Source organism: Emydura macquarii, unplaced genomic scaffold, assembly GCF_026122565.2.
Source record: "Emydura macquarii macquarii isolate MOO-44397 ecotype Brisbane River unplaced genomic scaffold, CSIRO-AGI_Emac_v2 contig_2452, whole genome shotgun sequence".
Classification (NCBI taxonomy): Eukaryota; Metazoa; Chordata; order Testudines; family Chelidae; genus Emydura; species Emydura macquarii.
The window spans coordinates 4,268,571-4,289,937 of NW_027132589.1; the positions used below are offsets into that span (position 1 = coordinate 4,268,571).

General features: G+C 39.4%; 1 protein-coding gene across 8 annotated transcripts in view; it reads left to right on the forward strand.

Moving 5' to 3' along the window:
- Positions 1-18,623, forward strand: part of RREB1 (ras responsive element binding protein 1) — a 145,492-nt gene extending 126,869 nt beyond the window's left edge. For 6 of the 8 annotated variants that reach the window (XM_067562638.1, XM_067562632.1, XM_067562633.1 and 3 more), the window contains 3 exons: positions 211-375; positions 10,877-11,614; positions 15,130-18,623. In XM_067562638.1, the coding sequence (XP_067418739.1) occupies positions 211-375; positions 10,877-11,614; positions 15,130-15,650 (1,424 nt within the window). In that variant the 3' untranslated portion in view covers positions 15,651-18,623. The remainder of the gene's footprint in view (positions 1-210; positions 376-10,876; positions 11,615-15,129) is intronic. The other 2 variants (XM_067562635.1, XM_067562636.1) reach the window with 1 other exon arrangement.
- Positions 18,624-21,367: the final 2,744 nt, after the last annotated feature.

The following is a 21,367-nucleotide window of genomic DNA, read 5'->3' on the forward strand; positions in this document are numbered from 1 at the left end:
GTTGAGGAGCTTACAACTAGTATATTTTAGTAGTTTTCCTGGGACACCATGGAGGTGAGAGGGAACTTCATCTACCCAGGCAGGAAAGGATGGAATTTTAGTTGTGACAATTATTTTTTTTCCCCTACGTTAACCACACATGGCCTCAAACCAAAGAGGCTCTTATTACACATTAGAAAGATAGATAAATTTTTTTTTTTCCCGCTTCAGGTCAGAAGCCCTTCCCCTGTCAAAAATGTGATGTCTTCTTTTCTACCAAATCTAACTGTGAACGCCACCTCTTGCGCAAACATGGAGTTGCCAACTGCTCTCTGAGAAGAAACGGGCTTATCCCCCAGTCTAAAGAAAGTGATGCTGGATCTCATGATAGCACAGGTAGTTCTTTCAGGTGTTCAGAATAACAAGACAAGTTGTGTTAATTTGTTTGGAGATTGGAGACGAACGAAGCAAATTCATTGCTGCGTGACACCAGGCTTTCGTTAGCAGCTTTCAAAGGGCGGAGTGGTGTTTGATCAGAGAAGGGCAAGCTGATAGGAACAAAATAGTTGCAGTTACTCAGTAGTTTCTCTGTGTTGACTACATAGGATAGACAGACCTTAAAGGGAAGCCAACCAGATGGCCGTGCGAGTCTCTTACCTGAAAATTGCTAAATATACTACTGGTGGTCATTTGCATGAGCGAGCCTTTGTTGTAAAGTCCATACACTCTTCAAAGAGAGCTTCTGTGTCAGGAATCTTTTGGGTAGGGTTCCCCAAAGTTTCCTTGTAGCAATAAATTTAAAAGTAACAGAAGGGATGTGGATTTGATTAGCCTGTTAATGAAAGTTACAAATCAACCCCATTACACTGAACTCTGATTTAACCAACAGTCAGTTGCGTTAGGGTGCACCATATCTGCCTTCCATTTTTCTGAATTCCCATTAATATGAGGATTTCCAATATTCATGAATTCTTTCTGATAGATGGCAGTATACTGTAATGAAGGGAAAAGGGACCAGAATATGAATTCCACACAATCCCTTTCTAAATGGTGTAATACAGATCAAGTTTATTAAGTTCTAGTCTGGCAATAAACTTCACCATGTTGGTGAACATGTTAAAAGATGATTTGGTCTTGCCTGTCAAAATGGGATTAAACTGTGTTATAAATGTATTTACAGCCCTTAACTTTACAGGGCTTTCTCATAGTTTGGCATCTTGGGTGTGACATGGTTTGTTCCTGACTACACAGGCAAAACCAAACCATGTCATAACTTGATCAGAGGACTCCCATGTTATAACATGATCCCCTGACAGAATAAAATTGTGTAGACAGGACTTAAGGGCTTCTGTGTTCTCTCCTTACAACAAAATTTTAAAATCCTGCTTGAAAGTTTTTAAACTTGGTTGTAGCCAAAGAGGTTTCTAACATGGTTGGGTCGCAAGCATGGTTGCAACCAAAGTGTGTGAAATACTATTAAAAAAGATGTGGTGTAGCCTCAGTCTCTGTCTAGGCAGTGCATGATTGTTCTAACACCATTTGATTCAGTCCATGATACTTTGTCAAAATAAACTGTGTTTAAGTCATGTTTAGCTAGACTGTCAGGCCTGTGTTGGTGGGGCCTTACAAAGCAAGATACTGTATAAACATCCATGCTGGGGAATGCAGTTACAATACAGTTGTCCTTCCCACACAGCATAGTCTGCAGCAAAGACAGGACTAAATTCTCTTTTAATCATGTTCCAAATCATTGTACAGCCTTGGACTTGCAGTCTCCTTTCATTGTCCAAGGTATGTAAAAAGCATAAATGATTAAAGTAAATTATATTTTTAAAATACTTTCAGTTTGAATGATATTACCTTAGAGACAGGGATGTTTTAATTCTTCTTTTGGCTGTTATAAAAGGTGGGTAAATAGTGTAGTGTTGTTAACATGGAAGAAATTGGCAAGGACTGATATCTTACTGGCTGTAAGGAAGATGGCTGTCATTAGCCACTGTATCAGCACAAATGTCACTAGAAAGGGGAAGGAGGAGATGCTTGGATGAGGGTGAGACACAACCATGAGCTAAAGCAAAGAGGAAAGCTTTAGGGTGAGATGTAAAGATGATAAATGCAATTTTAGAGGTCATGTACTATGAAAAAGTCTGTAGGAGTTTTTCAAAACCAGGGTGGCATTTATGAATAGGATTCAAAGATGGATAGAGAATCTGTGAAAGTGAGAGAGGATGTGTATGTTCCCACTTCCTGGGTGAGAGAATAGCCTGTTCACAGCATTCTGAAATGAGGGAAACCACAGAGTATAGAGGAAGAGAATTGCAACAGTATAGAAGAGAAGAGAGAGTCAGATTTAAGGCAGTGCGGGGAGTCTTGGTATAAATAAATATGAAGCTCTAGACCCATGGAGAGGAAATAACTAGAGACATAATGAGGGAATACATAATAAAAGATCCATATCTAACATATTAAAGCAACTTAATTGTACTGTTTCTTGTAACTAAACACTATGCTTTAATTGATGCAGGCATTGGGACTGGGAGTTGGTTAAGAAAGGGACTCTCAATTCTGTATTACAGAAAGACAGACAAATATATTCAGGAAGTGGTCCACCGTATGAGAACATTGAGAACTACTGTGATAGGTAACTAGGCAAAAATTATAAAGTAAGTATATTTAGAAGAATCCATCATTGCTTAGAAATCTCCATCTCTGTGATCCATCCTTACATCACTCAGGCCCCGTCTACACTAGAGAATTTTGATGTTACACCCACTGTTGCAGCCCCCAGTACATGTAAAATAGATCATGGTTACTTGGACTAGCAGAACAGAGGGCTTGAAATTGCAGTCTCTGTGGCCAGCAAGACTCCCTTGCATAGCAGCTGCAAGTTTAGGATCATAGTTCGTGACAAAGGAAGAGCTGAAAATTGGTGATTTTTCCCTCCTTTTTTACAAGTTGATGGGATTTATTTCTTTTAAATAAATTGTCCTTTTATGCTTTTAATTTTCTCTTTAGTTGGAAGGGTTTTACAAGTATGACTAGAAACAGCCAGCTTACAGTTGAGGATTTCAATGTGTGTTATTCTCATTTAAAGGTGACTAGATTTAGTAGAGGTAGTAGTAATATATATTTTGAGTGAATATGAAAAAGGAAAAAATCATTTAAGAGCTTTGATATCATAAACCTCTTATGATTGAGCAGGTGTTCACTACTTTTGGTGGTGGAGCCAGAAAAAGCTATACCTTGTATGTTTAAAAAAAACCCCAAAACAACTTACTAAATGGTTCCACCTAGTGGAGGCTGTTTAGATAGTGACAGAAAATGTGCCATCTGACACTCGTGAAAGGTGGTGTTCGTTGGGATATCATAGCAGTTAAGCACTGTGATGGTTGTGAATATAGATAGATGCTCTAATATTCTATTTTATTCTATCTTATCCTTACGGCAGTGCCAGTTGTTCTTAACAGCATTATTTCTAGTGCTTTGTCCACCCCAGTTTTTAAATGTCTATGTGATGGGGTTTCTACGACTTCCTTTGAGACTATTAGACCATTTTCTGTTTGTAACTACTAACATTAAGGTTACAAAACAGTTTTTCCATTATAACACCCTAGTTTTCATACGCTAATAACTCCTCTTTCTGCGCCCCTTGCCAGACCCTCCCCCATCATCTCTCCTCCCCCCCCCCCCCCAAAATAAAACAACAAACCAAAACTATCAACCTTTTGCTTGAAATTTTCCATGTTCATCATCTGTACCGAAAAAGTCCATATTTGGAAATGTTTAAGGGAAAGTAGTTAATGCCCTAAATAAATACTGTGACTGGGCAAAAATGGCCCAACTTTACAACTTTAATAGACCTCAGGAAAATGCATTTGCTTTCTGAAGTTTCAGACAAATGGTTTTGATTTAATGAAGTTATGATCATTTTAGAATTGTGTAGTAACTTCTCTTGTACAAGAGGAAAAGTCCTTGAGATGCATTGCACATGTGTGTACCTCATAGGAAGAGCACACTTCTCAAAACAGGGCAGAGGCAGTGGTTGGGCTTTGTTCAGCTGCTCCGTATATACCTCTCTCCGGTTCCTCCATTCAACTCTCCAGCCTTCTAGTCTCCCTCCAGTAGTGTTCTCTGAATGAATGTATGTGTATTAAATAACACATCAACCTCTGACATCTTGTAGAAATATCAGAAATAGATCTACGTGTTCAACAGTTGACAATGAAAAGGGATTTATGCTTCCCCTATCCTTCTCCCCAGTCTCGCTATGGCTGCTTGAAAAAATGTTGCCTCTTCATAAGGAGTGTATGAGAGCATTTGGGAGGGGCTGTTTTGACAACTGACCTCCTTACTTTCGATTTTAATATAGAATGTATTTTCGTTAGCCTCTGTTAAACTGACATTAGATTGGAAATAGTACCTGTGCTCAAGTACTAACCTTTAGTAAGTTTGTGCATTGTGGATAGACCTCTGCCGCCAAAAAATAAGGGATATCGGGGTAATATTTTCATCTAAGGGTCGGAAAGTGCTATACAAGCATTGAATTAATGAATTAATTCTTGCAAAGAGATAAAAAAAAAGAAATATAAAACCTCCCATGCACTCCCTGCCTTCCTACTCACCTACACAATGGTGGCTGTTCTGCACAGGAATATTTACAGAACTTTACTAATTACTGATGTGTATTTTGGACATGAGAGTTACAGATCTCTACTGAATTTAATTTCTCTTGGGTGTATTTCACCCAGGTGTAGAAGGTTCAGCCAAGACCCTTGGCATTGTTTAAGATCTGTCGGAAAGGAGTGGAGCTGCTGACGCAAGGGAGATGTCTCCAGTCCTTGTGCTCTGTAGAAAGGGCCTCTGTGCCGTGAGGTGAAGGCCACCCAAGCTTCCTCATAGGCCCTAAATCCTCAGTAGTGCAGGGGCAAGGGCTGGTGTTGCAGCTTGTCTGCAGCTGAGCAGTGTTTGATTCTCACTCATCCCCGATTAACTGGGCTTTGTGCAGAGAGAAGGTTGAATTTCACCATCAGAGAAACCAACTACAAGTGGCATGGCTAACCTGCTCAATCAACTGGGTATCTCAGACATTCAGAGACACGGAAGAGTGATCATGTGACTTACACCATCTGGAGTTTCACAACAAACCTGTGAAATTGTTCCTAAAAATTTGTGCTGATCGAGATGCAGCAAAAAGTATCACTTCCTATACAGACACATGTGTGCAAGAGCATACACACATGCACAAATTTTCATGTATTCCTAATAGGGTTTGTCAGTCAATCACAGCTAACTCAAGCAATTAACTCAAAATAAATTAACTCGATTTAAAAAATTAATCATGATTAATCACAGTTTTAATCTCACTGTTAAACAATAATAAAATGCCAATTTAAAGGTATTAAAATATTTTTGGATATTTTTCTACATTATAAAATATATTGGTTTCAATTACAACACAGGGTACAAAGTGTGCAGTGCTCACTTTATATTATTATTTTTAGTGCACTCTCTTTATCGTGAAAGTTCAATTTACAAAGGTAGATTTTTTTTTGTTACATAACTACTCAAAAACAAGAGTGTAAAACTTTAGAGCCTACAAGTCCACTCAGTCCTACTTCTTGTTCAGCCAATCGCTAAGACAAACAAGTTTGTTTACTTTTATGGGAGATAATGCTGCCTGCTTCTTACTTACAATATCACCTAAACAGGAGAACAGATGTTCGAGTGGCACTTTTGTAGCTGGCATTGCATGATATTTTTGCTAAACATGAATGCTAAACATTCATATGCCCTTTTATGCTTCGGACACCATTCTAGAGGTCATACTTCCATGCTGATGATGCTTGTTAAAGAAATAATACGTTAATTAAATTTGGAACAGAACTCCTTGGAGGAGAATTGCATGTCTCCTACTTTGGTTTCACCCACATTCTACTATGTATATCATCTTATGGCAGTCTCTGATGACAACCCAGCGTATGTTGTTCGATTTAAGAAAACCTTCACTGCAGAATTGACAAAACGCAAAGAAGGTACCGGTGTGAGATATCTAAAGATAGCTACAGCACTCAACCCAAGGTTTAAGAATCTCAAGTGTCTTCCAAAATCAGAGCGGGATGAGATGTGGAACATGCTATCAGAAGTCTTAGAAGAGCAACACTCTGATGCAGAAACTACAGAACCTGAACCACCAAACAAGAAAATCAACCTTCTGTTGATGATGATGATGAAAATGAATATGCATCAGTCTGCATTGCTTTGAATTGTTATCGAGCAGAACCCATTATCAGCATGGAAACATGTCCTCTGGAATGGTATTCAAAGCATGAAGGGGCATACGCATGTTTAGCATATCTGGCACGTAAATACCTTGCAATGCTGCCTACAACAGTGCCAGATGAATGCCTGTTCTCACTTTCAGTTGACATTGTAAACAAGCATGTAGCATTATCTCCCACCAATGTAAAAAAACTTGTTTGTCTGAGCAATTGGGTGAACAAGAAGTAGGACTGAGTGAACCTGTAGGCTCTTAAGTTTTACATTTTTTTTGAGTGCTGTTATGTTTAAAAAAAAAAAAAAAAAAATTATAATTCTACATTTGTAAGTTTCACTTTCACAATAAAGAGATTGCAACAGTACTTGTATGAGGTGAATTGAAAAATACTATATCTTTTGTTTCTTTTTATGGTAATAAAAATAATATAAAGTGAAGACTGTACACTTTGTATTCTGTGTTGTAATTGAAATCAATAAAAAGCATCCAAAATATATATAAATAAATGGTATTCTATTGTTGTTTAACAGTGTGATTTAAAACTTTGATTAATCGCAGTTATTGTTTTAATCCTGCGATTAATTTTTGTAATCGTTTGGCAGCCCTGATCCTAGCTTAGTTTGTATCTGAGAGAGGATGCCTTAATATGGTGTTTAGGTTTTAGAACGGAAGGTTTTCATATCTAGACTAGCTATTCTTTCCAGCTCACAAGGTCTTCCCTGCCCCTCACAACTCCTGATTGGTTCTAAGCCCCTTTGCACACCATTTCCTGATGTCAGAGCCATCAGTTCATCCACACTTGTAGAGTGACTCTCTCAAATTTAATCTGTAATCCACCCACCCTTTGGAATAGATTTCTTGCATTGAAGAGAGTGTCTGTCAACCATGCACCCCCCTTGTCCCAAGATAAATAGGTTAAGGGGGAGGAACACATTATGGAGGAGAGAAAACACAAAAGATAAAAAGGGAATAGAGTTTTGGGTGGTGGTGATAACTGAAGCACAGAAAAGGTACAGCAAAAACAGTTTGAGGACAAGAAAAGACAGAAAGAGACCGAAAGAAAGAAAAGTAGAGACTAGGGGTATGTCTTCACTGACGGCAGCAAATTCGCTGCCGTCAGATCAATTTATCCGGATTGAGCGGGTCTTCACTTCCAATCAATCAATTGATCCAGAAGTTGATTCAATAAAACCACCTTCCCAAAAAGCATAGCGCTGCATCGACGGGTACACAGTTCCTGTCGGCACAGCATAGTGGAGACAGCGCGCAGAAGAGGATTTAGGAAGTCGACATAAGTTACGCAAGCTACTCTGCATAGCTTGTGTAACTCCCGTTGACTGCCACCGAATTTCCCCGTAAGTATAGACAAGGCCTAGGAGAAATAGGGGGGGGGAAATCAAGGGAGACATAGCAAGTTATGTACAAATTTTGGAGTTATAATTGAATATGGTTCGGTTGGGTTTTTTAAAACAAAATAGTTTCCTACTTTTGTACTGCCCCTTTTGGGTGTTATAGACCCATATTCCTTTCACTTACTTTGCCTGAACTATTTTCTGTTTGTGAAGTTAGAACCATGTAGCACATATCTGCTGTCTTACTGCAAGGGCTGCAAAGGGTTCATAAAATGCCATTCCTGATTTGTTAAAGCTAACTTTTTCCTCCTCCCTGCTGCCCTCACTGCCCCATTCTTGGCACTCCCACATCCTTCTGTTCCCTGCCAGACCCTCACTTAGTGACTAAAGGGTTCCCGTCTTCACTGAGAGCAGCTGGGTTCCAGCCCATTGGAAACAGTGGAGATGGCACCCGTCTTGCTGAGGGTCAACCCTAGGCTTCAGTCCCATTGACAGTAATAGAATACGGCAGCCATTTTAGGATGGTTCATGATATTTCAAGCTCATTGTGACTTGCCCTTACCTCCCAGGGCTAGTATAGGTCTTTGGGGTGGGTACAGCTTTTCCTCAACCCGGCCCCTCATTCCATATATAGATTTGCTTAGTGATTAACTGGAAAGAGTAGTCAAGAGCCCGTCCTCCTCCTCCCTTTTGCCTGGACCTTTGCCTCTCACAGAGTAAATTACTATAGTTGGGGCTTTTCTCTTGAGAAAGCAACATAGGCCCTCCCAGCACTGCAAAAAAGGCTGTGTTACAGAAGGGAGTGGGGGGAGAAAGAAGAAGAAAAAGGCCAAAGATTTGTGTTATGTGCCATGACCCTTTCTACTATGGAAATTGAATCCAATTGCCCTTTAAGTACCATATTTTCAAAGCCTAGGCATTTCAGTTAGACCTGCTTTCAACAGGTTTCACAAAATGTGCAGCTAACAATGGATGCAGCCATGTCAACATTATGACTTCCACTAAACCTAACCCCAGTTCAAATGAACAGCTGTGAGAACCCAACAGGAAACTTTTTTTTTCTCTTTTTTTGTAAACTTTCCCAGTGTGAGTACGGCCTGACAATGAGATTCCAGTTTTTCTCCCTTGCCAAAAGCTCTGTCACAAAACCAGTCAGCAGCTAGCTTTAAATTTCACAATATCCAGAAGCATTTTCTGTGAGCACCACTTTTGATATGTGACAGATATTTTGTTAGGAGAGCAGTGCTAATTTTAGAGTTGCGATGCCAGAGCATTTTAGTTTGATTTCTTAAATGGCAATAGATGCTCCCACTCTTTTGTTCATAAATCTTGTAATTTCCCCTTTAAAAATCCACTATATATAAACTGTGTGCTAAGATTACCCAAAAAAAGGCAAAATGTGAACACATTTTAAGGAATTTCCAGGTGATCTTTGTTTTCAAGAGCGATCTCCCTCCTCAAAATCTCTTATGTGCCAATTAATGGTTTAGTCCTACATTTTCACAGGTCGGGTACATTTTCACAGGTCGGGATAGGAATTCTACTAACAACTTTAATGGCCCTTTGTATATTTAACTACTTTTGTAAACCAATCTATTCTGATTTCACAAGTGAGAATGCATCTTGTTGACAGATCAGGGATGGTGTAGATAATGCTTAATCCTGTCTCAGAGCAGGGGACTGGACTAAATGACCTACTGAGGTCCCTTCCAGTCCTTCATTTCTATGATTCTGTGATTCGGTGGTCCTTCCCGCCCTCCAAAAAAATTTGTCAGGATTACAGCTGTATTAGGTGGGTATGCACAGTTACTGGATGTTCCACTTAGCCTTGATATTTTTTTTAATTGCTGTTTCTTATCACTGTGACGGTGTTGTATTACAAAAACCCATTCTAAACTATCAAAAGCGTTGTAACTATCTTATTGTCATCTCTAGTTACTCTCTTTATAACAGAGAAGCTTATAATAAGAAATCTAAGAATTCTGAGACAAACACCACATGCTCTATGTCAGCCAAAAAGAATGTCAAGTTTTATCAGTTTCTAAATTTCTTTATTTACTAAGCAGCTGTTAAGATTTGCAGATAAATGCTAAATCCACTGTTAGTTACACAGGGTTTTGGCTGCTAGTACATGTAGTATGTTAAAGGTATTAGATCCATAATAAACATAAAAAGTGATATTGTTCACATGATGAATATTAACATCTAGGTCTACATTAATATTGCACTAAAGCAAGGGGAGTCACAGCTTTTGGTAAAATGATTTGCCTAACTTGTATCTTGAAATCTTAACTAAAAAGAGGCACAATAGTTGTGATTATATGCCATATATCAGTCTCAACTTTAGCATCCAAATCCGGTCTGGTTTATTTTCTATTTACATATACACCATTGATACAGAATTCAGAAGTTCTCTGTCTCTACCTCTGTTTTTCTTTAAAGAAATGAAGGAACTTAACTCCAGCTGTGTTTTAAGCAACATTCAGAATGTGACACACTTTGATAAAAGCAGGGAACCTTACAGTAGTAAGGCTGACAACTCACCCTATGTCTAGTTGTGCAGAGGTCACAGAACAGTGGGTGATGTCATCTATTTTTGCATTTTTGCCTTAGTTCAGTGTAATATCATTTTAATAAAATATTCACTGTAGAGAACCAAATCCTGCATTGGCACAAACTTCTGTAATTTCTGAATGTCAGATGTATGTCAATATGACCTATATCTGTGTCTATTCAAATTTTGAATGTGACAATCTTTAACAATTATACTAATTAATTAATTAATTAATTTTTTTTAAATTATTTTGCACAGGGTCCATTATTTAGAAACCACATCTTAAGCAGATTAACTAAGTAGTCTCTTCAAATGCATAAAGCTCTCCTGTTTTATTTTTAAAAAAATAGTTGCAGATCTCTGGTATGCATTTATAATAGTACTGCACTCACCTCCCCTTCTTTGGTATCTGAGTATTACCATCTGTTCTCTGTAGTGAGGGTGATTATACTGTGGCTCAGTGAAACGGAGACCCAAAAACCCAATAACTGTATGTTGCAGAAGAAAGTATGTTGTTATAGACTCCTAATGGCCTTATTTTTCATGTCTCTGTTATGTTCTCTTCTCAGCTATACATTTAGTGACCTTGGTGGTAGATAAATTGAATGCATTGGAAGTGATGCTAGTGAGTCTGCGATGCCTTGATAGGACACGTAATTAATTCTGCATTGGTGGAGGATATCTGACTGATGAAAATTTCCCTCTCTTTTCCTACAGACAGCCAGTCAGATCTGGAGACTCTCGGTGCGGTGCTGGATCTGACCTCCTGTGAGAGAGAGCAGCCAAAGGAAGAAACGGAGCTACCAGAAAACAAGTGCAGTCCCAAACAGGAGCAAAAGGCTGACTCACCCCAAGGAGAAGAGGATGCACAAGAAAAAGCAGATGAGTATGAAGAGGGAATGGAGGAAGACTCTGTAAGTAACAAAAGCCTTGACCTCAATTTTGCCAGCAAGCTGATGGACTTTAAGCTGGCAGAGAGTGATCAGAGTGCAGGTAACAGCTCTCACACTGAAAAGAAACATTCCTGTGACATTTGTGGGAAAACCTTCAAATTTGCTGGCACTCTTGGCCGGCACAAAAAGGCCCACACTCTTGAGGACAGAAAGGACGAAAAGAGCAGTGAGGATGAAAGCAAAAGTGTTCAGGATGGAGCTGGCGCTCCCCCAGCGCAGGACTCCACTCTGGAGCAGGAAGATCCTCCAATGGACTTAAAGGTGGTAGAATCTCCTGTGGACTGTGGGGCAACAGGAAAGGACAATGAAGAGAGCGAAAGCGTCTCTGAGGGAGAGAGCACAGAGAGAAAATCCAGTGAGAAGAGTGACGAGGACAAAAAACCAAAGACTAATGGGGCTAAGAGTACCACAAAGGCAGACAAGAGGAAGAAAGTCTGTACTGTGTGCAACAAGCGGTTTTGGTCTCTCCAAGACTTGACCCGACACATGAGATCCCATACAGGTAAGTGGAGACCCTGAGGCAGTATTGCAGTGAGGCGGCTGCTGCTTATGGTCCGCATCCTGTGTGCTCTTCAGCCCTGATGGGCCTCAGCAGTAGCAAGGACTTCTAATTTCTGCTGCACAACCAAAGTGTGTTATGAGGCGAGTTTTAGTTTCTGTGGCAACATAAAATGAATTGGGGAGGAGTGGGGAGAGAAGGGTAAACATTCAAAATCATTTATATCTGCAGAAAAAGCAGCGAAAACGTGAAATACATCGTTACTTACATATTTATCTATCTGGGGGGGTATTTAGCTTACATTTTTAAACAATTATTTTTCCACTTACGTGCTGCAGAATTTGCAGATGAGGAGAGAGCGGGGAGACTATTGTACAGATTTTATGTCCAGCTCTTTTCCCTCACTCCTCTGTGGCTCTGTACTTCTCTTATATATTGTAGTACATTGGAGTGTAATGACATTATAAAGGGAATTCAGCAGAGGAAGGGAGTCGGTTTATCTTATGAGTCTACAGACCCAGCATCTCCATACCTTGGTGGATCTGTTTGCTCACATTCGTTGTTGTATCTAAGTGAGAGGCAACGCCATGCCATGATTGGCTTCCGCTCTTTCACTGAACCTGAGCAGAGCACATGGAATCAATTTAGTACAACGCCCTCCAAGGATTTCACTCTGCAGTTAGTCGTCATGGAATAAATGGGGTTCTGCTTATTCAATAGGATATTGTTCAAGGTTGCATTACGAGGGAGGGTTAGATGACTTTTTTCCATTTTGATTAGTAAAATCAGAGTCATCCACACGTAGAACAGATGAGCAATAATCATGTGCCCAAAGAGGAGGTCTGAATCATTCATACCTTTCCAAATGTGTAGAATTCAGGCGTGCTTAATTTCACTTAGCAGTAAGCTGAAGTGACATCAGAAAAAGGCACTTTTTTCATAGGCTGTTTTTGGCATAGGTTTTCATTGTTATATATTTTCTGATTAAGTTTACGGGTACATCATATTTAAATTTTACTCAAAGGTGAAGCTTCACTGAAGTGACCATACTAACACACGTTTTAAAAATGTGTGGATCCAATTTTTGACCTGAGTAAATAAAGAACATATTAACTTATCAGAATCGCAACTGATTTCTGATCAAAGTCTTTAAAATAATGCCAAATCTCTGTTAGCATGACTTTTCCAAAGACCTGAGCACTCTCAAATCCTCTTGAAGTCAATGAAAGATCATCACCTTTGAAAATGGGGCTACAAGTATGAAGGAAAAGTGTTAGAGTGCTGTTTAGTTTTCACTGCTAGACATGTGGGTTGTTTCACAAGCAAAAACTAGTTTGGTCTCATTGTCTTTATTTGTGTCTGTCACAAAATCACTAACGTTATACAGCTATGTTCAAGAAAGCCTTTGGGGGAGGATTCTGAAGTGTAACAAAGCATTTTCTGATGAGCCAAATGGTGGACCCTATTATGCCTTCTGAGGATGGAACCCCTCAACAATGCTTGTGTCAGATACTTTTAATATTTTCATTGTTCCTGAAGGCTTGCTGGACTTGTCAGTGGAGTCTTTCTTTTTCTCCTTCCCTCCGTGTCAGTACAAACAAACAAAAAAGAGAACTAGGGTCAACGTAGCAAGAATATTTTGGATAAAGACTGAGGTGCAATGGTAGACTATATGAGGAAAATTTGTACCATGCCTGCCTGAAGAAAAATAAGATACATGAAAGAGCCATTAGCTCATCCCTAGTCCTCTTCTCTTCCAGTGCAGGAGGGTCCCTACAGTTTATTTTCTAGTATATTGTTATACTGCCTGCACTAAGCCTGGCTCAGTCTTTTTTAAAAGATCAAAAAGCTATAGTGGAATTAGACCAAACTTGCATCGTTTGTTTTCCTTTCTGTTGATCGTGGATGCAGGATATTCAGTGCACGGAAGGGCACAGGCAGCATTACACAGGGCCTGAATTAGAGTTACAGTAACCCTTTACAGCACTGTGTGTGTAAAATGTTCACCCTTCTACCAGTGACTGAGGAAGAAATGTTTTCTCACATTGCCTGGCTTGTTTTTTAAATACTGGCTGCCCAGAAAAACTGGGCCCATCTTCCTCATTTCACCTATGATCCCCATCTCCTGTGAGCCCAGGGTTATTCTTTACTGCTTTGTAGTAATTTCCATCCTTTTCAGAGGGAAAGAAAGTTGTGCAGTCTGTTTATGCTGCAAAGGAAACTTCTGCCTCAATGCCGTTGGCTCAGTTTCACAAACATCTTTTAGTTTCAAAAGACTTTTCTGAACTTCCTGCAGGAAAAGTTGCTCACTGAAGGGTACAGAATTTTAACAGACGTGATGGATTATAGATGCTGAATACAGCATGTCAAATTACTAACCCAACTATACAAACGACGGCATAGTCCCTTTAAAAAATACGTCTTACAACAGATGCCTTTATAGTCCCAAGAGGTTTATGTGGTAGCTAAATGTTTAACAATGAATAACCGTCTGAGCTGGATGTACTCTCTCACTGCCACATCCTGCTGACCTTGGGCAAGACTGAAGAATTCTCTAACACCATTGTTTTGTGTTTCAGCAGGGTAGTTGCAGGTGAATTCACAGGTAAATAAGCAATTAGGTGGATATACAGTTGAGTATAGTTGTAGTTTTACCACTAGATTTTTGAAACCATATAGTTACAGAGGTTTTAGATAAAGTTGTTAAAAATCAGTTGTTACAGAAGTGGCAAGTCAAATATTTATTTGGTACGTGACTTCAATAAAGCCAACATCTACAAATATTAGTGCCTAAAATTACACACCTAAAGAAATGTAGCCTGACTTTTCATAGGTGCTGTTCACTTGAAACTTCCATTGTGGGAAACTCAGTACCTCTCTGAATCAGGTCTCTTTTATTTAGGAACTTAACTGTTGGAACTCAAGTAGCAGGTAGTCATCCACGTTACGTGAAAGGGAATCCTACAGCAAACATTGGGACTAAGCTACATGCAAGATGAGGAGAAATCTGTCAATCTCTGGGCCAGTTTGAGGACAGATGGGCTTTAGCAGCCCCACTCCTTCCAGCACACAAAAAAGGACTTGTAACTTAGACCTTGAACGACAGTACCCACAGAAAACTGATCTAGCCTCCTGGAGTCTTCTCTGAAAATAGAAATTGCAATTGTATTTATGCACTATACCTCAGTTAATTATTATATGCACTTTATATTACATGCCTCTCTGATGCAAACATTTCTTTTAATACAAGACTACACCAGACATCTACAAACTCTAAGCCACTCATTTATATGCCTCCCCATCTATGTTCCAGCAATATCTGTATACCTACTGATATGTAATTAACTATTTTAAAGTATAACTGAAATCAAATCCCCTGTAAATAAGATGACTAACTCTGCTGTGGCTGCTGAATGTCTCATAACACTGCTCTGCACATATGTTGTACTGTCCTGAAAAGAGAGAGGGAAATGTATTTATAATATTAAAGTTACATGTTGGTCTTAATTCTGTCCTAGGAGAGAGACCATACAAATGTCAGACCTGCGAACGGACCTTCACTCTGAAACACAGCCTGGTTCGTCATCAGCGCATACATCAGAAGGTCAAGAATGGTAGGAACCATGAGAAGGAGAGTGACAAAGAGGAGACCCAGTCTAGGTGTGAAGAAGACAGTGAAAATGAGTCTATCCACAGTGGCACTAACCCCACCTCAGAAAACGAGTGTGACTCAGTTACAGGCCTTGGTAATCGTTCATCTGTCTCTAGAAACCGAAAAGAAAGTCTGGCCAATGCAGGGAAGGATTCTCTTTGCAGAGAGGAGAAAACCACCGGACAGATAGCCAGTACTTGCCTTGCAGAGTCCAGCAAGAATGCACAGAAACAGATCACAAAAGATCAGGAATCTCGGGGTAACTGTGATCACGAGAGTCCATCAGGTTTCATTCAGGACTTGCTGGAGATGCACAACAAAAAATCTCCCATGAATCACATTCTTGCCTCTGCAGATAGTGCACCTCAGCTTTTGGGAGTTGAGTGAATTTCTTGCTTTGAAATTGGACCCATCCCAGCACACAAACTAAAACCAGCAGAGCAAGGTTTTTGGAGTATATTTTGTAAGAGAGACCTTCAGCTGTGGGATAGTATGGCAGACTGGATTCAGTGCCATATGCCTTTCAGTATAATAATGCAAGAGACTACAATATATACTGATTTGAGTGCCTTACTACTTTATTAGATCTTTTGGTATCATAGATTTTTTTCAAAAAATTGATTTTTTTTGTAATATTTTAATGAATTATTTGGAGAGGACCTTTTTCATTTAAGCATTAATGTTACCTTTTGTATTGGTGTGTGTGAGCTTGTTCTTGTATATCTGTGATAGTCGCTGTGTTTGTTCTCTGAGCTGGAAATGGGGGCAGTGGGGTGAGGAAGCCCTTGGATACCACAGCCAATAACTGGAAGAAAATTACATGAATTTCAGATGAGATAGCCAGAGGAAATATGGATGAGATGCTGATTTTTCTCAGTATAGACATTCTTGCATTTGTCCTACATTGGCGCATTAATCCAGTTCCAGGTATTAATGACACAGTGGTTGAAGGTGTTCAAAGTTGGTTAAAGCCAAAACCTGGAAAGCAAAAGAGTTTTCAACCTCATTAATTTGTTTCCACTTTTCAGCATTAGAAATGGTGTTCTAGTTACCATTTTAAGACATTCTTTCTGGCCGTTGTGGACTGAGTACACAGAGAAGAGTTACATAGCAACTTAACCTATGGAAATTATGCACCCGCTGTTTATATATGTTTGATTTGCTTCAATATATTATTATTATTATTTTATTATTATTTTATAAATTCATCAGTTGCTAGTCTCTGCAGTCAGCAGAAACGAATGGGCAATATTTGCCCACGGAGATCTACAGTGCAGCTTGGATCCTCTGTTTAAGCTTTCACCAACTCCCCTCTCATGTTGCAGCTCTTCTACTGTACTTAAATGGGAACCCTTCCTCTGACTGGAGAATCAAAGGAGGCCAGCAAGTAATCATCACAAATGTACAGGGGAACATCTCACAAGTGATAACATGCCTGCATGCGTGTGTGGGTGTGTGTGGGGAGAGGGGAAGGACCCCCCGCCCCAGTGCATGAGGAAGGCACTGCAAATACTATTAGTTTGGTTCCAATCACAACAGTGATGACATTTGTTACTAATGAGCAAAGTTATTCAGTCTTCCAGTTGAAAGAAAGAAATGCGAGCCTTACCGTGATCTTGCTACCGTCTTTTTCTAAAGCAAGAAAATACTACTGGTAATAAAACTACAAATAAAAAACATGTTAATAAATAAATAAAATAAATTTAAAAAAAAAAAAAAAAAAACTTTCTTCCTGAGGTTTTGGGGTTGATGCTTGAAGACTAGTGTGTGTTTCTAAATTTCATATTGATAGTTTAACCGTTTTAATGCTGGGAGTTTGGATTTCTCCACAGGCCTCCCGTTGCCCACAACATGTGTTGTCCAACCACCAGCATTCACTGGGTTAAGCAAAATGTATCCTACTGTAGCTGTGCATTTTTAGGTATGCTCAGCATTCTGTTCTTCTTGTCCTTCAGTCATGATCTCTGGGACAGACAGAGCCATACTATTGCCGGAGTCTCACTGTGCTGTTCCACCACTTCAGCCTCCTCACCCACACTGTGATCCTCCCTTCCCTTCCCATGTCCTACTTTCATTAGACTTGGAAGAAGAGGGCCTTAAATCCATATATATAGATATATATTTCAACAGATTTCTGGAGACTGAAATCCAACTCCCCAGAATTCAAAGGAAGAAAAATGTTCTCAAGTGATATTCTTGCATATAAAATAAGAAAATGGTTGAGGTATATGTGATTTTTATTAGGGATGTATGAACCAGTTTTGAAATAAGTTGCTCCAAATTAATAAAGATCAGAACCAATGATTCCTTTAAAACTTTACTAGGTGTGTTATGCTTAGTTAAAACCAGTTCACACATCCCTTAATTTTATTACTATTATTATTATTATTATTATTATTTGGGGTATTTTTGGTTTTTTTGTTTGTTTATTTTTAATTTTGGTTTTTTTTTTTTTGCAACTCTCCACACTAAACTGCGCAATATTGTGGGGGAGAAGCCATTACTAAACTATATGCTGCAGAACAATGTAGCAAGTAATCAATTCCCAGCAGCCTGCCGGGACATCTGCTAGCAATAATCACTATTGATTTAAAGCTTTATTTAGCCTTTATCTATATCTTAGTAGATTATAAGGTCTTGCCACATTTTATTGACATTTTTATTAGTTGAGTTTGACTGAGAAAACTTTTGTTTTTTTTCCCCCAATATTAAACTGTGAAGTTTATAATGTGTTTAAACTATGGGTGAATCTTAGGCTTAGTTTGCATGTTCTGCTAATTTGTCTCTATATATATTTTTGTTTGTTTGAATCCTTTTATTTTTCCTTTCTCAGGGCTTTTACAAAAAAAAATTGGATCTTCTGAAATTCTTTTGTCAGAGTTGCAATGGACTTAACGTTGAAATAATTCAATCACTACATTAAGCACTTGACTGTGAAAGCGCAAAAAGAAAAAGAGAACTTATATATGTGGCTATTCTCAAATGGCTTTTCGGAGCTACGTGACAGTCTGATTCCATTTTCAGAATGATTCATAATCTTCTCTCCCCTTCTGTGTGTGTTTCTCTCTCTCTCTCTCTCTCTCTCTCTATTCAAGAAGGAAATTTAATCTTAGTGATTTCAGGCCATGCAGGAAACAATAATAAATGTGTAGAATTCATATTTTTCTAAAGGGAACTTAAACTGCTGCTACAAGTTGTGTACAAGACTGGTTTATGCCACATGAACAGAGAATCACACATTTGTTTTGGTACTTTTATTCCTCTCTTTATTCAGTTGTACAGTACTTCCAAATTCAAACTGAAAGTAAAGCTGTTCTGTATCAAACCATCTAAGCAATAAAATGTTATATTTAAAAATTATAGGTTGCAAAATAGACATGGCTCTTCTTGTGGGTTTGTTGTAACTTGCTTTTAAGACTAACTGTGAAGGAATATACACAAACCAGTGTCTGAGTTTACATGTAGAGATAGTCTTACTGTTCTCCCTTATTGTTGGACTGTGTTTGAACTAGAGATGGTCAAAAGATTTTGAAAAATTTTGTCCTGTATTCTAACCAGTTTGGGGTGAGTCACAGCTTTTGAAAATGGTGTTTTGGGTGGGAGTGAAAGGGGTTGGTCAAAATTTTAACTAAAAGTTGGGTCAGAATTTTGGTGACAATTTTCTTGAGCCAGCTTTAGTTTTGAGCTTCTGTTTCCACCATTAAACCGCAACCTCATGATCTCACAAGTAAATGGCCATGTCAGGAGTTTGTGCTGTACTTTAAAAATATTAATAGTATTTGTTATAAATGAAAATATGTTCAATGGTGACTACCATCATGGTTGAATTTTCCACAGGGAATTTTATATAGCTGTGAAATCTTCAGGATGTAATTGACAGCGGTGTGCAAGTGCCTGAGAATATTGCTTTATTTTAGCTTGTCAGTTAAATATGGCCTTCCAACTTGCACTTTATCTGCCTCCATATAGAATGCCTTTCACAGTATGGTGGCAGCAATCTAGGTTGAGCTCAAGATTCTAGAGGCCAGAGAAATGTAGAGAGTCTAAGGATGTTTCTTTTTAAATCCCCTTCCTGTGGATGATCATTCTAGTCTGCTAAAACTGTGAAGTGATGTGTAAGGGAGTCTATATGCTGCTGTAATGAATACTTTTTTTTTTTTAGCCCCTTATATTTAAATCACACCAAGTTAAGTTCCCCAGAAACTCATTTGCTGATATGTAACTTACATCTCCTTCCATTCCATTTGAATTTGGCTCAGTGACTGTCATGACTTTTCCTGTCATTGTGCAACAGTTTAGGAGAGAAACCAAATAATACTACTGAGCAATACAACTACCTACAAAAACCACCTTACTTTTGCTCCTGTTGGTCCCCACATTGTCCCAGTGGCACTTGATTTCTGAAGATAATTTGTAGGGCTGACAGCTGGTTGGCGGAGGTGTGGGGGAAGTGCCAAGAAATTTGGAGTTATTGGTGTTACCTTTATATGCCAAAAATGCTACCTCTTTTTTCTGTTCCCTCTGACGTGTGTTAAACATGAAGCCTTACATAGATGGTTTTGATTCCGTTGACATATATTTTAAGCAAAATTCCCACAGAGTGGGTAATAGAGCCATCCTGCTTTGGGAATACACATGGGGTTTCAGCTTGATTTTTGAGTGCGAAATATGTTCGTTGTTTTTCCAAGCATTGGGCTTGGGAAAGAGATGCTTACCTTCCCGTATGGTGTAAAGCACAAAGTATCTGCCTCAAAGTGCAATATGAAATCAGCATAACATGCTGGAGAAACTGGTCCTAGAGCAGTGACAGCAGCATGCTTGGAGTACAGAGACATTCTATAGCCTGGGGAGAGGGTGAGAAATTGGCCGGCCTCCTCTAGGAAAGTGGTTCCCTATATATGGCCACCTAAAGTGGAGAGGCTTCCCTTGTGGTGAGGAAACTACATAATAAGAATGGCTCAAAGAGCGATGTGCTGGGAAAAGGAGGCACCTGGGAGCAAAAGTCTGCTCAGTGTGGGACATCACTGTTGCTGCCCTGTAAATCTCTGGATCTCAGGGATACTAAAAAAGGCAAACACTCCCCATAGGGCTACTCTAATAAACCCCCATGAGGGCCTAGGAGATCATCATCAGGTCTCCCCATTCCCCTCCTAAACCAATATGAATTAGTCTTCCTTCACATAATGCTAACCCCAGAGACACTTACCACCTTTGCCCTGCTCTGTACCTCTTGCTAATTCTTCAATGTTTTTACTGTCCTGTGATGTGGTGCCCACAATTATAGACAATATGCAGATGTGGGTTCATAATCAGCACTGCAACACATTGGCTTCTGTTGTGGGTGCTATTCCTTTTCTCATTGTAACTGGTGCCAAACACTGAGTTGTTGGCTAAGGGTTTGTCCCTGTATCACCCCCACATCCTCTTCCATGTCCGTGTCCAGCAGTGTGTTTTGTTTATTTGGGTAAAAATAACTAAAGGGATTATCCCTATCTATTTTTACATTTCCTCCCCACCTTTATCTGCCCCACTCCATTACTCTCCCTATTAAATTAGATGAGCCGCTTTTAAGGCCTTGCCCTCTTTTTAGTTAAGTTTCTTTTAGATCTGATATCTCTCCCTCCTTGGTATTTACAAACCCTTCTAGTTTTGGGTCAGCTGTGGACTTGTACAGGCCTGCTGTACATTCCTATGTCCAAGCCAGTGATACACAGTGGGAGTAAAACCAGATGCTAATTCTCATAGAAATCTGTTCATCTCCATGATGGGAGAGATGTTTTTATGTACCACTACCTGCAGCCTTGGATCTTGATCCTGCAAGCACGGCTGTTCCATTAACTCCATTGGAACTAGGCATAGTAGTGTGTTCTACATCAGTAGCAAATGTTTCAAGTATCAGGACTTACATCAGCTTTTAATATGAGGGATGGGAGGGTGGGCCACATCTGCTGAAGTCCCTAAGTACCTCTTTAGTTGCCAGAGTCAAAGCTTTCCTCTTCGTTACTCTTAAAATTCTGGTGTGGTTCTGGAGCATTAAATATTGAGCTTGGGTGTGCGCAAAGGGGAGCAAGCAAGGGCCCAGCCCCCCCCGCCCCAATCAGTGG